The sequence below is a fragment of the Crinia signifera genome, chromosome 2 (assembly GCF_055691185.1).
Source record: "Crinia signifera chromosome 2, ASM5569118v1, whole genome shotgun sequence".
NCBI classification, from domain to species: Eukaryota; Metazoa; Chordata; class Amphibia; order Anura; family Myobatrachidae; genus Crinia; species Crinia signifera.
In genome coordinates this window covers 95,642,577-95,662,023 of record NC_139218.1, presented here as the reverse complement: position 1 = coordinate 95,662,023, position 19,447 = coordinate 95,642,577, and the positions used below count along the sequence as shown (strand labels likewise).

At 44.4% G+C, this 19,447-nt stretch overlaps 1 protein-coding gene across 1 annotated transcript in view; it reads right to left on the bottom strand.

The window, feature by feature from the left end:
* PRKX (protein kinase cAMP-dependent X-linked catalytic subunit) overlaps window positions 1-19,447 on the bottom strand; it is a 150,961-nt gene that overhangs the window by 10,067 nt on the left and 121,447 nt on the right. The window contains exon 4 of the mRNA XM_083172575.1: window positions 14,135-14,254. Within this exon, the coding sequence (XP_083028701.1) occupies window positions 14,135-14,254 (120 nt within the window). The remainder of the gene's footprint in view (window positions 1-14,134; window positions 14,255-19,447) is intronic.

Here is a 19,447-nt window from a genome sequence, read left to right as displayed (position 1 = left end):
CTTAACAATTAAACTCATCTGCTGCAGGATTCTGCCATCTAGTGCTTTGAAGAAGAACTCCTTTAGAAGATTATTATTAACCACGGACTGCTAAAACCATTCACAGTATTTTGTTGGTTAACCTTTGAGTGCCAACATTGCTGCAAAATATCCGCTAAAAATGCCAGCATCGATAGGTTTTTTTTTTTGCGCAATAAATAACTATCTTCAATTGATTTGCCCGCTATAACTACATTGATTTATATTCCTCGACTACAACCCTGGCATTTTTAGTGGCCATCTCTTACAGCAACGTTGGCATTCAAAGGGTTAATCAACAAAATATTGTAAAATAAGGAATTTGGTACTTACCGATAATTCCCTTTCTCCAAGGCAGCAGGGGACACTGCAGTAATTAAGTGTGGGATAGAGTGGGTGCATTGGAGGAGTCTGCACTTTAAGTGAAAATTTGCATGTGGCTGGCTCCTCGTGACCGAGAGAGGAAGAGGTAGGCCATATAAGGAGCCATACACAACAAACAAGGACAAACATTAGACCAGAGAAAAACAAGAATAGTTAGAACAGTGATGAACTATGCATAACAAAAAAACATTCATAAAATGAACTTCAAGAAAAATTTTGCAGGAAGTAACAATCTTTACAACATGAATTTTGAGCAACAATAGCAGGAAGTTTAGCGCTGGGAGGGCGTGCAGTGTCCCCTGCTGCTTTGGAGAAAGGGAATTATCGTAAGTACCAAATTCCTTATTTCTCCTACGTGCAGCAGGGGACACTGCAGTAGTTACATGTGGGACAATACCAAAGCCCTAAACCCGGGAAGGCGAGCACTGAGGTTTCTGCTCTGCCAAAGGAGGATTCCTCTCTGGCAAACCGGTCAAACTTGTAGAATTTTGCAAAGGTGTTAGACCCCACCCAAGTGGCGGCTCGGCACACCTGTGAAAGGGAAGCCCCTCGGGCTGCAGCCCAGGAGTTGCTGACTGATTTAGTAGAATGAGCGCAAATGCGAGATGGGGCTTGTTTGTGAACTCTTACGTAAGCCTCCTTTATAGTGAGGCATAACCATCTGGCCAGGGATTGTTTTGATGCCGGCCATCCTTTCTTTTCAGCCCCGTAGAGAACAAACAGGCTCTCTACGTTCTGGATACGTAGATGTGTAAGGCTCGTACAACATCTAAAGACTCTGCAGACCCAGACAAAACTGGAACTAAACCAAAATCAATCCTAGGTCCCATGGTTCAAATGGTGGAACGAAAGGGGACTGCAGCCTCAAGGCCCCCTTCAAAAATGTCTGTACAGTACCTCTGGTATAAGTGCCAATTTTCAGTGGAAAATACAGATAAAGCAAATATTTGGACCTTGAGAGATCCCAGTCAAAGGCCTTTGTCCAAACCTGACTAAGCATTCTAAGGCGTGAAAGCTGAAAAACCGCCTTTGGCACCTTCTTTTGCTCGCACCATGCAATGTAAGACTTCCATATGCAGTGATAGTGGGTGGAAGTGACCTCCTTCCTGATTTTTAGCATGGTTGGAACAACCGCGACAGGAATTCCATGCCTCCATAACAAGCCGGCTTCAATAGCCATGCCGTTAAACGCAGACGTGTTATGTTTGTGTAAACCAGGCATGTCCAAACTGCGGCCCTCCAGCTGTTGTGAAACTACACATCCCAGCATGCCTTGCAATCATTTTAGCATTCCCTAATAGCAAACTGTGGCAATGCATGGTGGGACTTGTAGTTTCACAACATCTGGAGGGCCATTGTTTGGACATGCCTGGTGTAAACGAACGGTCCTTGCTTTAATAGGTCTTCCCTGAGTGGGAGACGCCACAGAATGTCGACTTGTAGAAGCTTGAGACCAGAGTACAAAGTCCGTCTTGGCCAATCCAGGGCTATCAGAATTACAGAAGCCCTCTTTTTATCCATTTGAGTACCCTTGGAATCAAGGTAAATTGAGGGAATACGTAAAGAAGGTCGAAACTCCAGGGAATCGATAAGGCGTCCATAGCTAGTGCTGCTGGATCCCACAACCTGGCACAATACAGGGGACGCCTGTGGTTAAGCCTGGATGCCATCAGGTCTATCTGCGGGGTGCCCCAACGCTGAGTCAGAAGTTGAAAAATGTCTGGCTTGAGGGCCCATACTCCTAGGTGAAAATACTGAGACAGAAACCCTAGCTCCCAAAGAAGTAACGTCAGGCGATGCTTCACCTATATAGGTGGATGCGTCCTTGATAAATTCTGCAAGAGGTAAAAGCTCGGCCCTAGGTGTATTTTGCTCAAGGCCGGAGATATAAGCTGGGTAGCCCAAACCAGTGCGAGTCTCAACAGAACACCAGCTGGTGTAGATAGTCTTTAAGGTGTTATACAGACAGCGGTCTGGAGCCTCTTTTAGAGAAACCGCCCCTGGGATAGGGAGGGTGGTCCTCTTAGATAGTCTAGATAGGGAAACATCAGGAGTAGGAGGAGTTTCCCACTTTGGACTCTGGTGTAAATGGATAAAGAGTCTTGATACGGGATGAAACCTGAATTTTTTTATCAGGAGCTTTCCAAATAGTAATAAGTGGATTGTCCAATTCATCCGAATCAGGGAAACATAATGGTTGCTTCTGAGTGCGGCCAAAAATAGAGATCTGAGAAGGGGCCTTAGTTTCCTCTAAATTTAGAGTAGATCTAACAGCTCTAATCAAGCCCTCAATGCCCTGAGAGTCTTCCTCTTCTACATCCTCCTGTGGAGGATCATGAACCAAAGCTGTAACAAATTCTCCTTCCTCTAACTCTTCATTGTCATTGTCTGAATGCTCAGCAATGTATAAGGAAGCCATAGCCTTAATTTTATTAGGGACTGGAGAAGGTGGTTTAGTCTGAGAGGTACCCGCCATGGAGTGTGACAAGAAATCCACAGACTGTATGAGAGTTTTGGCCCAGACTGGCTCAGAAGATGCCAGTTTTGTTAGCTGTAACTGAAAAATATCCCTGTCCTCTCTGGAAGCTACCAATTCAGCAGTTAAGTTAGCAAGGATATTTTGAAAAGCATCCACAGGTGCCTGTGGAGTATTTTGTTGTACAGGGGATTTTCAGATAGCAGGAGTCTGTGTAGATGCATAGCACGGCAAACACCCTTTATGTGCTGGGTGTATTGCTCCCTGCAATTTTTAGAGGAATATACGTTAACAGCTGCCTTGGAAGAGGTAGCTTTACCTGCCATGTTTGCACAAAAAGACAGTTCTATGTATCTCAATATATATAATAGAATATTATATAATATATATATATATATATATATAATCACACAAAATCTCTAGAATTGCGCTAAATGCTGACTCTCGGTCGCCTATAACACTTGGTCCTCTACTAGTAGAACCCCACAATCCAAATCACCCTACAATAGTGTTATATGGCACCCTTACATAAATTTAGAGTTGAACTAATTTCTGTTTTTCCCAATCCTTATTTGTCCAATTTGTACATTTCTTTTATTAACACACATTTAGTTGGGTGTAGTGTTGAAATTCTGTTCTGATATTTGTAGAAATACTAAAAAGACAACAGAGAGTTTACAAACAAACTGAGAAGACGTATCCAGTTTATATCACTTTAAAGATTCTTTCAGGTATGAGACCAATCTCCATCTGAGAAATAACAGATATCTATCTGGTGCGGCGCTCTCCCGCCCGCGCCGTGAGCACTGAGTGCTGCGGCATGACCCGTCTCTTGGCCGTCCAGCGAGCTAATCTGGCCGCCCCCCGAGATGGCGCACAGCGCCCTTACCTTCCGCTGCCCTGGAGTACAAGGGGGTGGGGGGATGCCGCGGATCCGTAACACAAGCCGCAAGAAGCTGTGGCGGGTCCCCGGAGCCGGTGCTCCGTGGGCTGGGCACTGGAAGAAACACCGCAGGCAGCATCGACCAGACCCCTCCAGGGCTCCCTCGTAGAAGTTAGACCCAGATAGGATTCTGCCTGTGTCATTTAAAGTAAAAATATGAAGGAAAATAAATAAAAAGCATAAAATCCTAATCTCCCTGAGGAGATCATTGCCCAGGAGATCGACTCCTCCGGGCACTTTTTCTAAGACTGGAGTCTGGGTGGGGATAGAGGGGGAGGAGCCAGCCATATGCAAATTTTCACTTAAAGTGCCAACTCCTCCAATGCACCCACTCTATCCCACAGGTAATTACTGCAGTGTGCCCTGCTGCACATAGGAGAAAGAGAAGATGTCCGATATAAACACAATGTACAAAATTAGATAGAATAAAATGCCATTTGGAATAGTTTAGAAAAGGTTATGAAATGGCATTTTAGTTATATAAATACACACACACCTACACGGTCATCAACACCTGATTGCTACTGATCACTATACATAGGTCCCATTGGTGTCACACCGCACCTTGGACGAGGGATATTGCCAGGTTGCCGATGTAGCAATTCAACGCGGGTTATAAGAAGTGTTAAACCCAGCTTGCCCTCTGCATAATGTAAAATGTGCCCGTGTTTGCAATTTGAATATCAAATTGATATCACAACTCTCATATGTAGGTATTGATAGTCAATGATGAGGTATCTGTTTATAGTAGACAAAGTTACCTTTGGAACTTTGATCTTTCACTTATGCACTAAGCTTGAAAAGTGATAAAAACTGGAGAGTGATAAACTACCAACCAATCAGTTTCTATCTGTTATGTGTGAGGCTGGGTTTGAAAAATGACAGGTACCTGTAAGAAAGGATTGGTTGGTTGTTTATCACTCTCCATTTTATCACTTTCATGGCTTAGTACATCTTGGCCTATAACAGATATTGCTTTCCTTTGCATCAACCTACAGTACCTCTGTGTTGTACTTTTTCCTGGGACCACCTTTGCATGAAAAAACACTTTCTACTGCTTAAAATTTAACTTAGAAAGAAGTAAGAAGACAAACTTATCTCTCTCTGATACCGAATGTAGCTATTCAGGAAGTATTACAACATGTTGCACGGTACGTGGGGGCTTTCTGTGTCCTGTGGGGGCTTTCGTACAGCTTGCAGGCTCCACTGAAGGTTTGAACGTCGGGCAGGGGGCAACCAGATAACTGAAGCCAGGTGTCTGTAGTGGTAATGGCACCAGTATCGCAAGGCAGAAAGCCCTCACATATCGTGAGACGTGGCGTAATGATGTTATGCCACGGCTGTGCCAGTGAACAGACCACAGAGGAGCAGTGACGGTCCTGAGGAGGGAGCAGTGAGCTGTGCAGTGTGTGCAGAGGGGGACTGGGAAGCTGACAAGAACGGAAACGTGGAAGTGAGTCTTGAGCAAAAAAGACACCAACCACGCACCAATTTCAATGTAATAAGTGGACCGAGTGCATTGCTGTAATACAAAGAAGGACTCAGACCGTCAGTGGGGGAAGCCAGTTACCATTGCAACCCATGTACACAGAGGAGCCCTGGACCAGGACGTAATGTCCAGGCCTTCTGACCGGAAGTCAAGCGCAGTAATTAAGCATGCAACGAGAAGCTTCCGTACAACGGAACACACCGCACCCAGAGGTTGGGGGGGGGGGGGGGGGGGGGGGCAGATGTAACATGTGCAGAGTGAATTAGATTTGGGTGGGTCTTTTCTTCAAAGTGCTTTATTTTTACACTGCAATATAGATCTCCGTCAGTATTTTCCCTGCACAGAAACAAAATAACTCACCCAAATCTAATTCTCTCTGCACATTTTACATCTGCCCCCCTGCAGTGCACATGGTTTTGTCCATTTAAGAAGGAATTTGCCAGAAGGAGTGAACCAGAATAACCCCCTATATGCACCTTTTCTCTCCTCCTTTTATAGGAAATAAAATATACCCTAAGGAACGTGGGGATTCGTAAGGAAACCATTGCTCATTATCCACACAGGTTATATAAAACGGTCATTTCAGAGAAGAGGAACGACCCCCCCCCCCCCCCCCCCAATTAAGGGATGCATATTTGCTTTTTCTCCTTTCCTTTCTATTTGTGGCGACGAAGAAGACATCTCTCACATTTCTTTTGTTTGTAGGTGTGGGGACACCTGTGGGCGCACAGGGCAGGATTTACACATTTTTTTCATATTCTAAATTTACGTCTGTGCATACGCTGTAAACAACAATGTATGTATCCTACATACATATGTGTGCTACTCAGAACCACCCCAACTGACTTAATTTCACTTTCTTTTTTTTTTTTTAATTCAATAAATTTTTATTGGTTTTTTTTATATGCATTAGTACAAAGAAAAAAAAAAAAACAAGAACAAAACGTACACATACAAGCAAGACTTAGTACAGAGTTGCGAAATCCCTCATCCATTCGAGGGTTACATTATACAGAAATATAATGGGTGATGGTTATTTATACATACAATGGTACAGTATATATATTGATAATCATTCAATATACGATTCATGGTGCTAATGAACAGTCAGCATCCCTAGTGTGCGGATTAGCTTCAGGTGTGGTTTAAGCGCATTGTGTGCAGGTATCTTATAGAAAGTATTTCAAGAGAAGGGTGCAGGGAGTGTGTTGGGCTCTGCCCGTTGCAGGCAATCATGCCAAACTGCGATATGTAGCATTTGTAGTTGTATAGGTACAAGGCATCAGTATTCATTAGACAGGGTATATTCACACATTAACTAACTATAAAGTGTTATTGTTGGTCTCTACTCATATTAGAAGATTTGTTGCATAGTAGAATATTAACCCCAGGGCGCTGGTATTTAGGGGGTATTTCTTGTTGCATAAGTAGACTCCACCCATTTATACCATATGGGGTGAAACTTTTTCTCACTATTTCTGGACAGGTAAACAAATTTTTCATGACTCACTGTTTCATTTACCAAAGAGATCCAGGCTGTTATACTCGGGGTCTCACTCCTCATCCACATTCTAGCTATGATCACCTTGGCTAGTGCACATATGTTGATCATAAACCTATCCGTAGCAGTGAGAGCCTCTTCATCAAAAGCTGAGAGTAGACAAGAGCCAGGGGTGATCGCATTCCCGGGGATGCCCGCATCCCTCAGAAAGTCAGTGACAGCTTTCCAGTATGTAGTTATGCTAGGACATGACCATAATAAGTGGAAAAAGGTACCCTCTGCTGCATTGCACCTGGGGCATACCGAGGAAGTGGTTCCCCCTATACGATGCAGCAACGTCGGGGTCATGTATACCCGGTGTAAGATATAATACTGTATCTGTTGGAATCTGATACTAGATGTGGACAGTTTGTGGGCCTCCAATGCGCTTGACCATATTTCATCTGTCATGGTTCCCAGGTCAGCTTCCCATTTTGACCTAATGGTGGGGAGAAGGTCTGAGTGCGATTTTTGTTGTATGGCCGAGTATAGGGTAGACACCAGGTGCCCTCCCGAGATCCCCTGGATCAATGTTTTAAGAGGGGAATTATTAATAAGGGAACCTGACGTTGGTCCCACTTGCTTGTTGAGAGCATGTCGTATTTGGAGGTATCTATAGAATTGCGAATTGGGAATGGGGAAATCCACCTGTAATTCCTGGAAAGTTTTAAAGGTGTTATTTTGGTACAGGTCGCCTAGAGTGAACACATCCCACCTATTCCATGTGCTGTCTACCTCTAGAGAAGCCAATTCGGGCAGGGCGCTAGTATTGAGTAGGGATATCTCTGGGTCCCATCCCTGACCCCCCATAATTCCACAAACCAGTCGCCATATAATTATCGCTTGCCTGATCAGGGGGATTCTAATATTTTTTGTGGAACCGGCTAACAGGGTTTGTAGGGGAGAGCCTGCTGAGGAATGCTGAGCAAACAGTTGTATGTGCAGAGTATTAGTATCTTTTACACTCAACCATTCCCATGTAAAACACAGCTGAGCTGCATAGTAATAGTACCTGAAATCAGGTAAGGCCAGGCCACCTAGGTTTTTGGGTCTAGTGAGGGTTTGAATGCTTACCCTAGGGCGTTTTCCTGCCCATATTAAGGAGGAGAGGAGACTTTCGATTTTTTTAAAGTGTTTCTGGGGAATATATATTGGAGCTTGCTGAAGAATGTAGAGAAGTTTCGGTTGGAAGACCATTTTTACCAGATTGATTCTTCCAGTGACAGTTAGTGGTAGTTTGCTCCAAAGCGGCGTTTTTGTGCGGAGATAGGTTATTTGTGGAAGAAGATTTAGTGAGATATAGGAGCTGGGTTTGTTTGAGACCCATATTCCTAGATATTTAAAGGTGTCAGACCATGGGAGTGGGAGTTGCATGGGGGGGGGGGGGGGGGTCGGTACCTTCCCTTTAAGTGGTGTGATAGAGGATTTGGACCAATTAATTAATAATCCGGAGTGCTGACCGAACTCCGTAATGGTACTGAATATTAGGGGTAGTGATTTGGCGTAATCATGAATAAATAGGAGGATATCATCCGCATATAATGCTATTTTGTCTTCCCTGGTCCCTATTTTTAGGCCAGTAATGTTATTATTTTCCCTGATCATACAGGCCAAGGGTTCGATGGCAATGGCGAATAGGGCAGGGGACAGGGGGCAGCCCTGCCTTGTGCCTCTGAACAAGGGAAACGGTTGGGATAAATATCCATTCACCGAGATCCTAGCTGTCGGTGAAGCATATAGTGTTTGAATAAACCCGATAAATTTCGGTCCGAAACCAAAACGGTCCATTACCTCCCACAGGTAGTTCCACTCGACAGAGTCGAATGCCTTTGCTGCATCCAGGGAGGCAATAGCCGAGATGGACTGGTCCTCTCTAGGAGTCTGTAGGTGTGTGAACAGACGTCGGAGGTTAATGGCGGTGGTTTTATTGGGCATAAAACCCGTTTGATCTGGGTGAATTATATGCATTATGATTCTATTAAGTCTAGCAGCCAAGACTTTGGCCAGTATCTTGATATCTGTTGGGAGCAGGGAAATAGGGCGGTAGGAATCGGGATAGGAAGGGTCTTTGCCTGGTTTGGGGAGAACGATAATTATAGCTTCCGACATTGATGCCGGGAGCCTACCATCATCGAATATTTGTTGGGAAATGTCGAGTAAATGAGCTGCAAAGAAGTTAATGTGTTTCTTATATAGCTCGGATGGAATTCCATCAGAGCCCGGTGCTTTGCCACTGGGGGAGGCCTGTATAGCGGATATTATTTCTTCAAGTGTAAAGGGAGAGTCCAAGAAGTTGCGTTCTTCAAAGGATAGAGAAGGGAGTGGGATGTTACAAAGGTATGTTTTGAGATCCTCCACTTCAGATGAGGATTTGGAGGTGTAAAGATTCCTATAATAATATACAAATTCGTTGGCAATGTCAGGGGTTTGAGTGACTGTTTGGCCGCTCGCTGTGTGAAGTTCTATAACTGTAGTGGGGCCCCTCTCCCCTCGCATAAGTCGTGCCATATAGCTGCCCGGCCTATCCCCAAAGGCATAAGTCGAGTGGGAGGTGAACATTAATTTGTATCGGGTTTTTTCTAGAAGATATGATTTCCAATTTTTTTGGGCGCTCAACCATTCTAGTTTGGAGGATTCTAATTTATCCGTGAGGTATTTTAATTCGGTTTCAACACACTGTGTTTCTAGTTCTGTCTCTTGTTTCTTATAGAACGTTTTTAGGTTGGTGACCCTTTGAATCAAGGTCCCCCTAAGGAAGGCCTTAAAGGCATCCCACAGGACGTCCGCAGCCACAGTGTCGGAATTCTTTTCAAAGAACTCCTTCCATGTCGCCTCAAGGTCCAAACCTGTTCCCATACGGGTCAGCCAAAAGGAGTTAAGTTTCCACAGTGACTGACCTTTTTGGCCGTTGAGATCTAAGTGGAGTGTAATTGGGGAGTGGTCCGAGATGCCCCTACTCTCATACGCCGTGTGGCGGATCCTAGGAATCAGGTCTAGTGTAATCAATGCCAGGTCAATCCTGGAGAAGGAGGAGTGGGAGTGGGAGAAACATGAGTACTGTTTAGAGGTGGGATGTTTCACCCTCCAAGCATCCGTTAGGCCCATCTCTGCCACTACTCCCGGGAAGTGTGACGGCCTGGTTTGTGTGAGATGTTGTCTCATAGAGACCTTGTCCATTGTGGGATCCAGCAGATTATTAAAGTCTCCCATACATATAGAGGCCGTGCTGGGGTAAGACGCCATAAATTCGGCCACCTTTTTAAGGACAGAGGGAGAGTACGGGGGGGGAATATATACCGCCATCAATAGTATAGGGAGAGAATTTATTAAACAATTTATGAACACGTATCTACCCCAAGGGTCGATTTGGACATCTATCGGGGAAAAGGGAGCAGTTTTCTTAACGAGTACAGATACTCCCCTGGAGGAGGAGGTGTGGGTAGAGTGATATGCCCATCCCACCCAAGGCTTTTTGAGGGACAACACTTTACTCCCTGTTAAGTGTGTTTCTAAGAGACACACCACGTCTGAGTTGTAGTTTTTTAATTGCCTAATTACCAGGGACCTCTTGACCTTGTCATTGAGACCCCTCACATTCCAGGAGAGGAAATTTAATGAGGCCATGTCACAGTATTAATGTGAAGGGGAGTGAACAGATAACCCAACCTCCTGCACCTGCGCCATAATACCTGGAATTTTTTTTTTTTTCCCCACCACTGCAGTACTAAGTGAAACATTATGCACCAGTCTTGCTGACAAAACAAAAACATGTAAACATTAACATACATACTCCTATTAGTCAATAGGAAAACAAAAACCCTGCCCCCTCCCCGCATACCAATACCCAACTGTGGCATACTTGGATCCCAAAAAACAAAACACTATCAAACTAAAAGGTAGGTGAGGGTTTCACCTTAAGAACCTAAAAAAAAGTAACATTACCCAACTAAACCCTGGTCATCATAAGAGGTGTGAGGGCAAAGAATATAATGACTACCGGTCATTGACCTCCCTCCTTAACCTTCTGTAGTGACTGGGTATGTCCGCCCGGGGTACCTATATAAGATTATAATAGAAAGGGAGCTCTCTAAACAGTGTGAGCCGAGATATGGTGTCACATCAAGATACGTCTTCCCTGCGGCCCCTGGAAACACATAGTAAATATATCAAAGACAGTCTAACAAAACATTTACTTATCCCAATGTATTCGATGGGGCGATGGCTGCCTGGTATCAGTCATTGTTAAGCGCCCGTCTCTGCGGTCTATGTCTGTCGAGCCACGCCGCCGCCTCCCGTGGTGTTGAAAAGAATTTCGTTTCTCCGTCTGCGATAACTCTCAGTCGTGACGGGAAAAGCATACTGTATTGTATGTTAAGTTCCTTAAGCCTCCGCTTTATCGGCACAAATTGTGCCCGCTCCTTCTGGACGTCCATCGCAAAATCAGGAAATACAGAAATGGGCGACCCATTCCACTTGAGGGGACCCGCCGTACGTGCCAAACGAAGGATAGTGTCCCGATCCCGATAGTGTAGAATTTTGGCCAGGAACGTGCGTGGTGGAGCTCCGGGTGGAAGTGGACGTGTTGGGACTCTGTGTGCCCGCTCAACCGCAAACTGACCAGAGAACTCCTTTGCCCCAAAGAAGTCAGTGAGCCATTTTTCCAGGAATTGTTCTGGCGAGTTTCCCTCTTCCCTCTCAGGCAGGCCCACAAATCGGATGTTGTTACGCCTGAGGCGACCTTCCATATCGGTCATTTTCTTGTGGACTGCCTGCATTTGAGACTCAAGGGTGGCTGTACGTCTGTCTAGGGGGGCCACTGTGTCTTCCAAAGTGGATGTACGCGCTTCCACTTCATCCACCCTCTCCCGGACCCGCTGGAGGTCATGATGAATGATGGATAGGTCAGATTGTAGTTGGCCTATCTTGTCTGCCAGCCTTGTTTCGGTGGCCGTAACTGCATCAAGAACCCTTTGAAAGGGGTCGTCGGGGGTTTCATCAGCAGGGGGCGAGGAGGTAGGTGGGGACGCAAGTTGCGTATCCTCAGATTGTTTAGGTTGAGGAGGTTGCCTGGAGAATTTTTCCAGCCTGGCGGCTGCTGAGTTTTGGTTACCTTTCACCATTGCGCTACCAGTAGTGAACACCAGAGGGCGAGCTGGTATTAATTAGATAGTTGTCAAAGCAGTCACTGTCCCACTGTTAAGGTGGCCTCCAGCAATTGAGGGGTTTCTGTTGCTGTTGTAAGGGGTTGCAGGGCAGCGTTCCCGGTTTTCCCTCTGTGTGGGGTTTGTGCTCAGGGTATGGTCTCGCTCTGCTGCTGCAGTTCTGGGTGCAGGGGGTTCAGTTATATTTCCCAGTTGCCCTGGATGTTGTTCATTGTGCTGCAGTGGCTGTTTCAAAGGAGACTGGGCTTAGGGGAGATCACTGGGCAGTAAGGAGACAGCCCTCTCCCTGGCCACCCCAGGTGCTGTAAGGGGGTCTGTAGAGACGGGTATGTGAGGGGTCCAGCAAGTGGGGCCCAACAGATCACTTCAGGGGAGATGCTGGTTCTCTCCCCGCCTGCCGCGGGTGTTATGCGGGGCACTGCTGTGTGCGCGCAGGAGACCAGGCACGGGAGGGGGCAGCAGTAAGAAATAAAATGGCGGCCGCTTCTACCTCACGGCAGACAGCGTGTGCTCCCTGCGCCGTGTATAATCAATATCAGGGTCAGGGCTGGTTCCGGGGGCGCTGGTACCTGGCTCTCCGGCCTCCGGCTGTTGCGGGCGTCTCCGGTGTGCTGGCGAGCAGGGCGGCTCCTGCGCACGGTCCTGCTGCCAGTCACAAGATGGCGGCGCCATCAGGACCCGGCACACGCGCCCAGCGAGGAGAGATCTGCAGCGCTCGGTCCTCAGGTCACGCAGGAGCACCGGAGTAGGTGCCTCCGTTCGGGGGGATGCTCCGCTGCAGGAATTTATTGTTGTACCCCGGGCAGGGTCCCTTCAGGATGTGTCTGCAGGATCGTGGAGGGAGAGCTCAGGCAAGATGCTTCTCACTCCATGCCGGTCTTGGCCACGCCCCCTTAATTTCACTTTCTAATACTGTAGTGTTGCTATGGTACCGGTAAATTGCCCATTCCTATTGTAGCATAAAAATTCTGCATATAAAGTGTTAAGAGGTTATATTTCACTACTTAAAAATACTAATATGTGGGAATATTACCCCATTAGTAAAAATAAACAACATTCAGTTTATAAAAATCTACTTGTGTTATTTGTTTCAAGGTGAGCATGACATAGGTCTAAGCACCTTCCTGTACTAAAACTGTATCTTCTGATTGCATGTTATGTTCCCAGGTCGTTAGCAAATTATACCGCTTTCAGACGGCAATCTGGACCTGGGTTATTGCCGTGTCCTTGTGTCTCCAACCCGGGTCATGGTGCAGTGTGAAAGCGCCACTGTGAAAATTCCCAGGTTGAGCAACACTGCACTTCAACGCTGGTCTTGACCAGGGTTGAACACAGCTCTAACCTGGGTTGGCATGCAGTCTGAAAGCTCCCTACACAGGTTATTTAACACTACATTCATCAAACGCAGCTATTGGATGATTCTTCTGTCTTCTTTGATGAGGTCAGAGGGTAGAGCCCGGGAAAACAATCAGTACACCGCAGAGCACACGTCTGAGGCAGCAATCCGGAAGTAGTAAATTTACCCCATAGGGGTATTCAATTAAACTCGGATACCTTCCAACATGCATTTGTTGGAATGGATTGGACAATAACTGTTCAATTGTGAGGCCAAATCCAACTGTTGGATTTGAGCAGGAGGACGGCGCCAGGTGAGCAGCTGCAGCACCACTGCTGCTGCTGCTCACCCGGTGCCATCGTCCCGATGCAACAGCTGATGCTCACTTGGTCCCGTCCAGCCCACCCCATCTCCTCAATCTGACTTTTTTTGTCCCCGTTTCTAACAAAAGCACATGGATGGCGGCTATTCTGCCGATCAAAAAAATTGAACAGGTGTAATCGTGGAATCAACTAAAAAAAATTGGAAACTAACGGGTTTCGACTAATGGCAGTTTCTGACTGTAATTGGATAGACCCATTAGTGCTTTGGAGATCCTGCTCCTTCCATTGACACAGTAGTGATGTCAGGATCTCGTGACAATGACGAAAGACTATTATGGTGTGACACACACCTCCGTATGTTCATACATACAACTTATTTACATATCCTGGCGAGTACAGTGTCTGCAGTCATTTCTGATGACTCACATTACAACTGTAAACCCAAATGAAGAATATTACTTACCCAGATAACATTTCAAATATAAGAATGCCTAAGGCCCACCAGTCCACCGCTCTTCCATGCCCTTTACTCTGAATAACCTCAGGTGCCAGATACTCTGGTGTACCACACAGTGTCCATGTCCTAAAATGGGAGACATAATAAAAACAAATTATTCTTCATTTACCACATATTCCATACATTCAGGAAGAAATGTGGTGATTTATCATACAGAAATACACCAATGGATAATACAGCTCTAAATGTTGCTTTGTAAAAATCATAAGCAAGGGCACCAAACACAGTCAATTGACTTTAATATTTCATAAAACAGTTGTCACTGAAGATGGGTACACACTGGGACGACATGTCGGCAGACCCATATGCATGCCATTTAAGTTATATACACTTACAGAGTGACCGCTCATTGTGTCATCACTATGTTTAATGCTCAGCCAGCTGTGACTTTAGTCCCCGAAGTAACATAAACTAAAAGGTGCCAATATATCTGGCCATCAGCAGTGCTGTGGAGTTGACGCAATATGTCTGAACATCATTATTCACAGATACATCGTTTTACACACCCGCTGACCACTTCATACCCAGCTTTATACAGCGTAAACACGGTTCGATTTGGTCTATTTTTCTATTTGGATTTGCACATATAGGCAAAATCGAATCAAAAGTAAATCTAACGCATTCCATTTGATCCCGATGCGTGGCCCGCAGCATCGAAACTGAATAGAAAAATAGACTGTGCAGGCAAGACTATATAGTACAGATTTCGACAAAACAGATATGACTTTTTCTAAAGCTGGGTCGGTTTTGCCAGAAACGGCCGCATATTGTCGAATTCACAGCCTTTTCTGGACAATCTGCAGCCAATTTTGCCAACATGTCCACTTTTCGAAACACGGAACATAGAAATCCGGATGTCGAGATTCAGTCGAGCTGGGCGTAAACGGCCTGGGATTCCAACTGTCAGTCAAAATCCCGGATTGAATACTGCCTTATGTCTGTCAAATGTACACTTAATAAAACAATTGGGGGGATTTATTTTGGCGTGTGGGATTATCCTAGGCGTGCTGCCTAATTCAAGTAGCTGCAGGATCAGCGTGCACTAAGGTGCATAGGGTGGATTTATCTTCACAGCTTCAGGAGCTGGTAGTGAAAATCTGTGTAAAAGTTCATTTTAACATGAGGGGGTACTCGTACACTTTGAGCTGCATTTATGGGTTAAAACATGATTTACCACATGGACAAATATTAATTAATTGAATAGCTATGTGAGTGAAAATCAGAGCTAAACCCAGCACTTAACTGATTTCCCCCCTTTCATCATAATCTACTATACCATAGATTATAGCTAGCTATGTTTTTGAAATGAAAAATGAAATCCAATCAAATCCATTTTCAATTCTTGCTGAAAGCAGTTTTCAACATTAATTGGTTGGAAGGGGTTTCCTATCTATTCTTTAGTAGCTGTTTTTGTTTGGCATGCCGGAATGTTCTGACCTGCCGAAAACCAGGTGGATTGACGGAATAGCCGCTAAGCCACCTGCTTTTGACGGAAACACAGCCAAATCAGAAAAGTTGTGGCCATGTTTCCGGCAATCTCAATCCGACATGAAAAGATGTCGGATTTAGGCAGGGAGGACAGAGCGGGTGAGCAGCAGAAGCTTACACGGCGCAGTCCTCCTGTCCACCGCCTCCCATGCCCACCTGCTGCACTCACCTATCCCGCCACCGGGCGGGGTGAGAGCAGCTCGCCTGTACCGACTCCCTGTCAAAATCATGTAGAGAAGGACAATTTTCCCCAATTGTATTGCATGCTGCAGCCCAACTTTCCCTCTCACTTACTACTAAAATAGCACAATTACACAACGGTTGCCCACCCTCCAGCATTCTACAGGAGAATCCCTGAAATAGCAGTAGTCTCCCTGACTTCATGACGTTTTCTCTCCGATTTCACCTAACTCACATTATGCAGCTGTTAAATTTTTTTTTTTTAGGAAAAAAAATAAAAAAATCAAAGATCTATACATTCAGTGCTATTTCCCTGCATTGTTAATAAATAACAATGATTTCTATGGCTACATGCATTTTAAATAAGAATTCTTATAGCCACTTACATGGAACCACATGTAAAACACAATACATGAACAAGTCCTGACACATATCAGGGTGCTTTTTTTCAACAAGTATGGTGCAATTCATTTTCTATTCAAATCACGATTCGATCGGGATCAAATCGCACTGTGCAGAGTACACATTCAATTTTGACGATATAGTACAGATCTGTAAGTCTTGCCTGCATAGTCTGTTTTTCTATTTGATTTTAATGCCGTGGATCAGGATTGAACGTGGCTTAAAACCGATCGATGTCTTTTGACTATTTAGTCAGCTGGGAATCCACCCTACCACAATATACACTAAACATCGGCACTCATGAGAGAATGTGACCACAATGAATCTAATAAACAATATATACACTAAACATCAGCACTCACCTTTCCTAGTTTTGGGGTGACCTATAGCTTGTGACCACATTGTTTAAACAGAAATTGTAGGGGCTCTGCACTCACTACATTAACTGATATTAAAAAATAGTGGAGATTTAGTTCATGAATTGATCAATGTATTTGAGCCTGCAGCCCTCTTTGAAAAGTGGGTACCGTGAAGGGGGCTGCAGGCTTAAATGCATTGATCAATTCATGAACTAAATCTCCACTATATATTAATATCAGTTAATGTAGTGAGTGCAGAGCCCCCCTACAATTTCTGTGGCCATGTTTCCGGCAATCACAATCCGACATGAAAAGATGTTGGATTTAGGCAGGGAGGACAGAGCGGGTGAGCAGCAGAAGCTTACACGGCGCAGTCCTCCTGTCCACCGCCTCCCATGCCCACCTGCTGCACTCACCTATCCCGCCACCGGGCGGGGTGAGAGCATTTCTGTTTAAACAATGTGGTCACAAGCTATAGGGCACCCCAAAACTAGGAAAGGTGAGTGCTGATGTTTAGTGTATATATTGTTTATTAGATTCATTTTTTAATTAGTCTTATTGTGGTCACATTCTCTCATGCCTATAGTGCATAGCTCATGTTAACCATTTCCCTAGATGATTAGTGACAGGTGTGTTGGTAACTGCTCACCTATAAAAGCATAGTCTGCTGTGAGCTTTAGACCAGATAGCATGCCTGGAATGAAACATTGATGTGATAGCTATGTGTTAGGACCTGCAGAAAAGTGGGGTCCCGTGAAGGGGGCTGCAGGCGTAAATGCATTGATCAATTCATGATCTAAATCTCCACTATTTATTAATATGAGTTAATTTAGTGAGTGCGGAGCTCCTAATATATATATATATATATATATATATATATATATATATATATATTCAGACATATTATACATGTTGTTACTAATCCTCTTCCCATTAAAATCTCTTTTTTGTGGAGGATGTTGCTAAAAACAACTTAAAAAACCTACACTTTAACAGTGAAGCTGCACTCCATTATGAGAGTCAAAAAGAAGTGTATAAAATATATTTTGTACACCTGCCGATTTCAGATGAATTGGATAATGCTCTCCGTATGGAGTTATATTATTATTTTTTACTTGAACAGGAGAAGCCATGAGTGACTGCTGTGTTGGGGGTGGCTGGAGTAAGGCCAATCTGGGTGTACTGAATGCAGCGTGGTAGTTGGCAGCGCACAGTAAATGCAGCGTGTGGTATGATTAGGGTATACTTCAAAATAACCACGCTCCTGCTGTGCCAGTAGTGCAAGACATTACTAGGATTTAATTCACTGACTTAGTTTTATGCTAAAATAGAACAAACATTTTAGTAAAATTAGAAACATGCTGGACTTCTGTGAGCTGTACACCCGTAATGTGTGCAAACCCTAGTTAGACTAAGCATATCATCAGAGTTGCCTCAGTCCCTTCTCTTCTTTAAGCTGTAAATATTCTTTTTTTTTTTTTTTTTGTGCAGTACAAAATATATTCCTAGCAATTTTTATTTATTTTTTTTAGTCCAAAAGTATTATCATCAGTGTATACATTAAACCCAGTTGTAGGCAATAAGTGTCTCTCCAGATGTTGATAAACTACCCAGCATGCCTTGCAACCATGACCAAATAACAAAACTAAGGCAATGCATGCTGGAATGTGTAGTTTAGCAACAGCTGGATAGCCACTAATTGCCCACCTCTGCAATAAACAATAATCAGGACCCAGGACAAATATCCAAAGTACTCCATTGACATATTGTATAAGCGTACAGCATTGACTACAAGGGTAGGCGATCCTTGGAACTAGTGCCACAAGGAAGCACTCAGGGATGTTTATAGTAGCAATTGAGGACTCAGCCAGACATTCTCCTTCTGAAAGCCCCATACACACTAGACAATTCACTCTGGGAGCGATATCGCAAACAATATCATCAGAATTCCAAGGCAAGCAATATAAGGCATATACACTAAACTATATCGTTCAGTGATGTCACCTGTTCCTAGCATGTTTGACACAACATAGTTAACATTAAACATGCAGTACAAATGATGGGGAGGTCAGTTAATAATGGAGCATTGAGAATACACACTATACAATATTCGGTACTTATGTATTATCTGGGCTCCCATGTTAAATGCACCCCATTTTTTCATACCCCTACTATCCAACTACGCATGGAATTGATTTTAAATAGTGTGGCAAGCGCAGCGAGCCACCGCGCCCGAAGCGTGGCGAGCCCCGCGAGGGGACGCGATCTCCTAAGAAAAACGGGAGCCCAGATATTACATGAGTACCCAATATTCTAAACGATCTTGCTCAGCAGAGCCAATATGAGAGATATTATTTATAATATTGCTTAGTGTGTATGGGGCTTAAGGGTGTAACTCCCATCGTCTACCATCTCCTTCTCAGAGGATGACCTTTGGTGAACTATGCGCTCTCCAAATCAAAGCTGTTGAGCGATCGTCCGCTAATCCAGTTCACTACAGAATAACAGTATAACATATCTTTTTTTCAATGTGGTACATGGTATACCTAGTATTCATACCTATTTAAGGATCCTTAAGAAATATTTGCAAAAACCCAAATTAGTAAATGTTCTACCTTTTTAAAAGAACATGGTAAATAACCAAAATTACCCATAAATCATTTCTAGCTTATCCAATAAGATGGGGCTATTAATTGCTCTTTTGACATAATATAAACTCAGTGTAACGGCACTTAACCCACACTACCACAAGATGGCAGTGTAAGTTCAGATCATCAGTTTATACCGTACACTATATTATATTTCTAGTGAGCTATTAAAGGCTTATTCC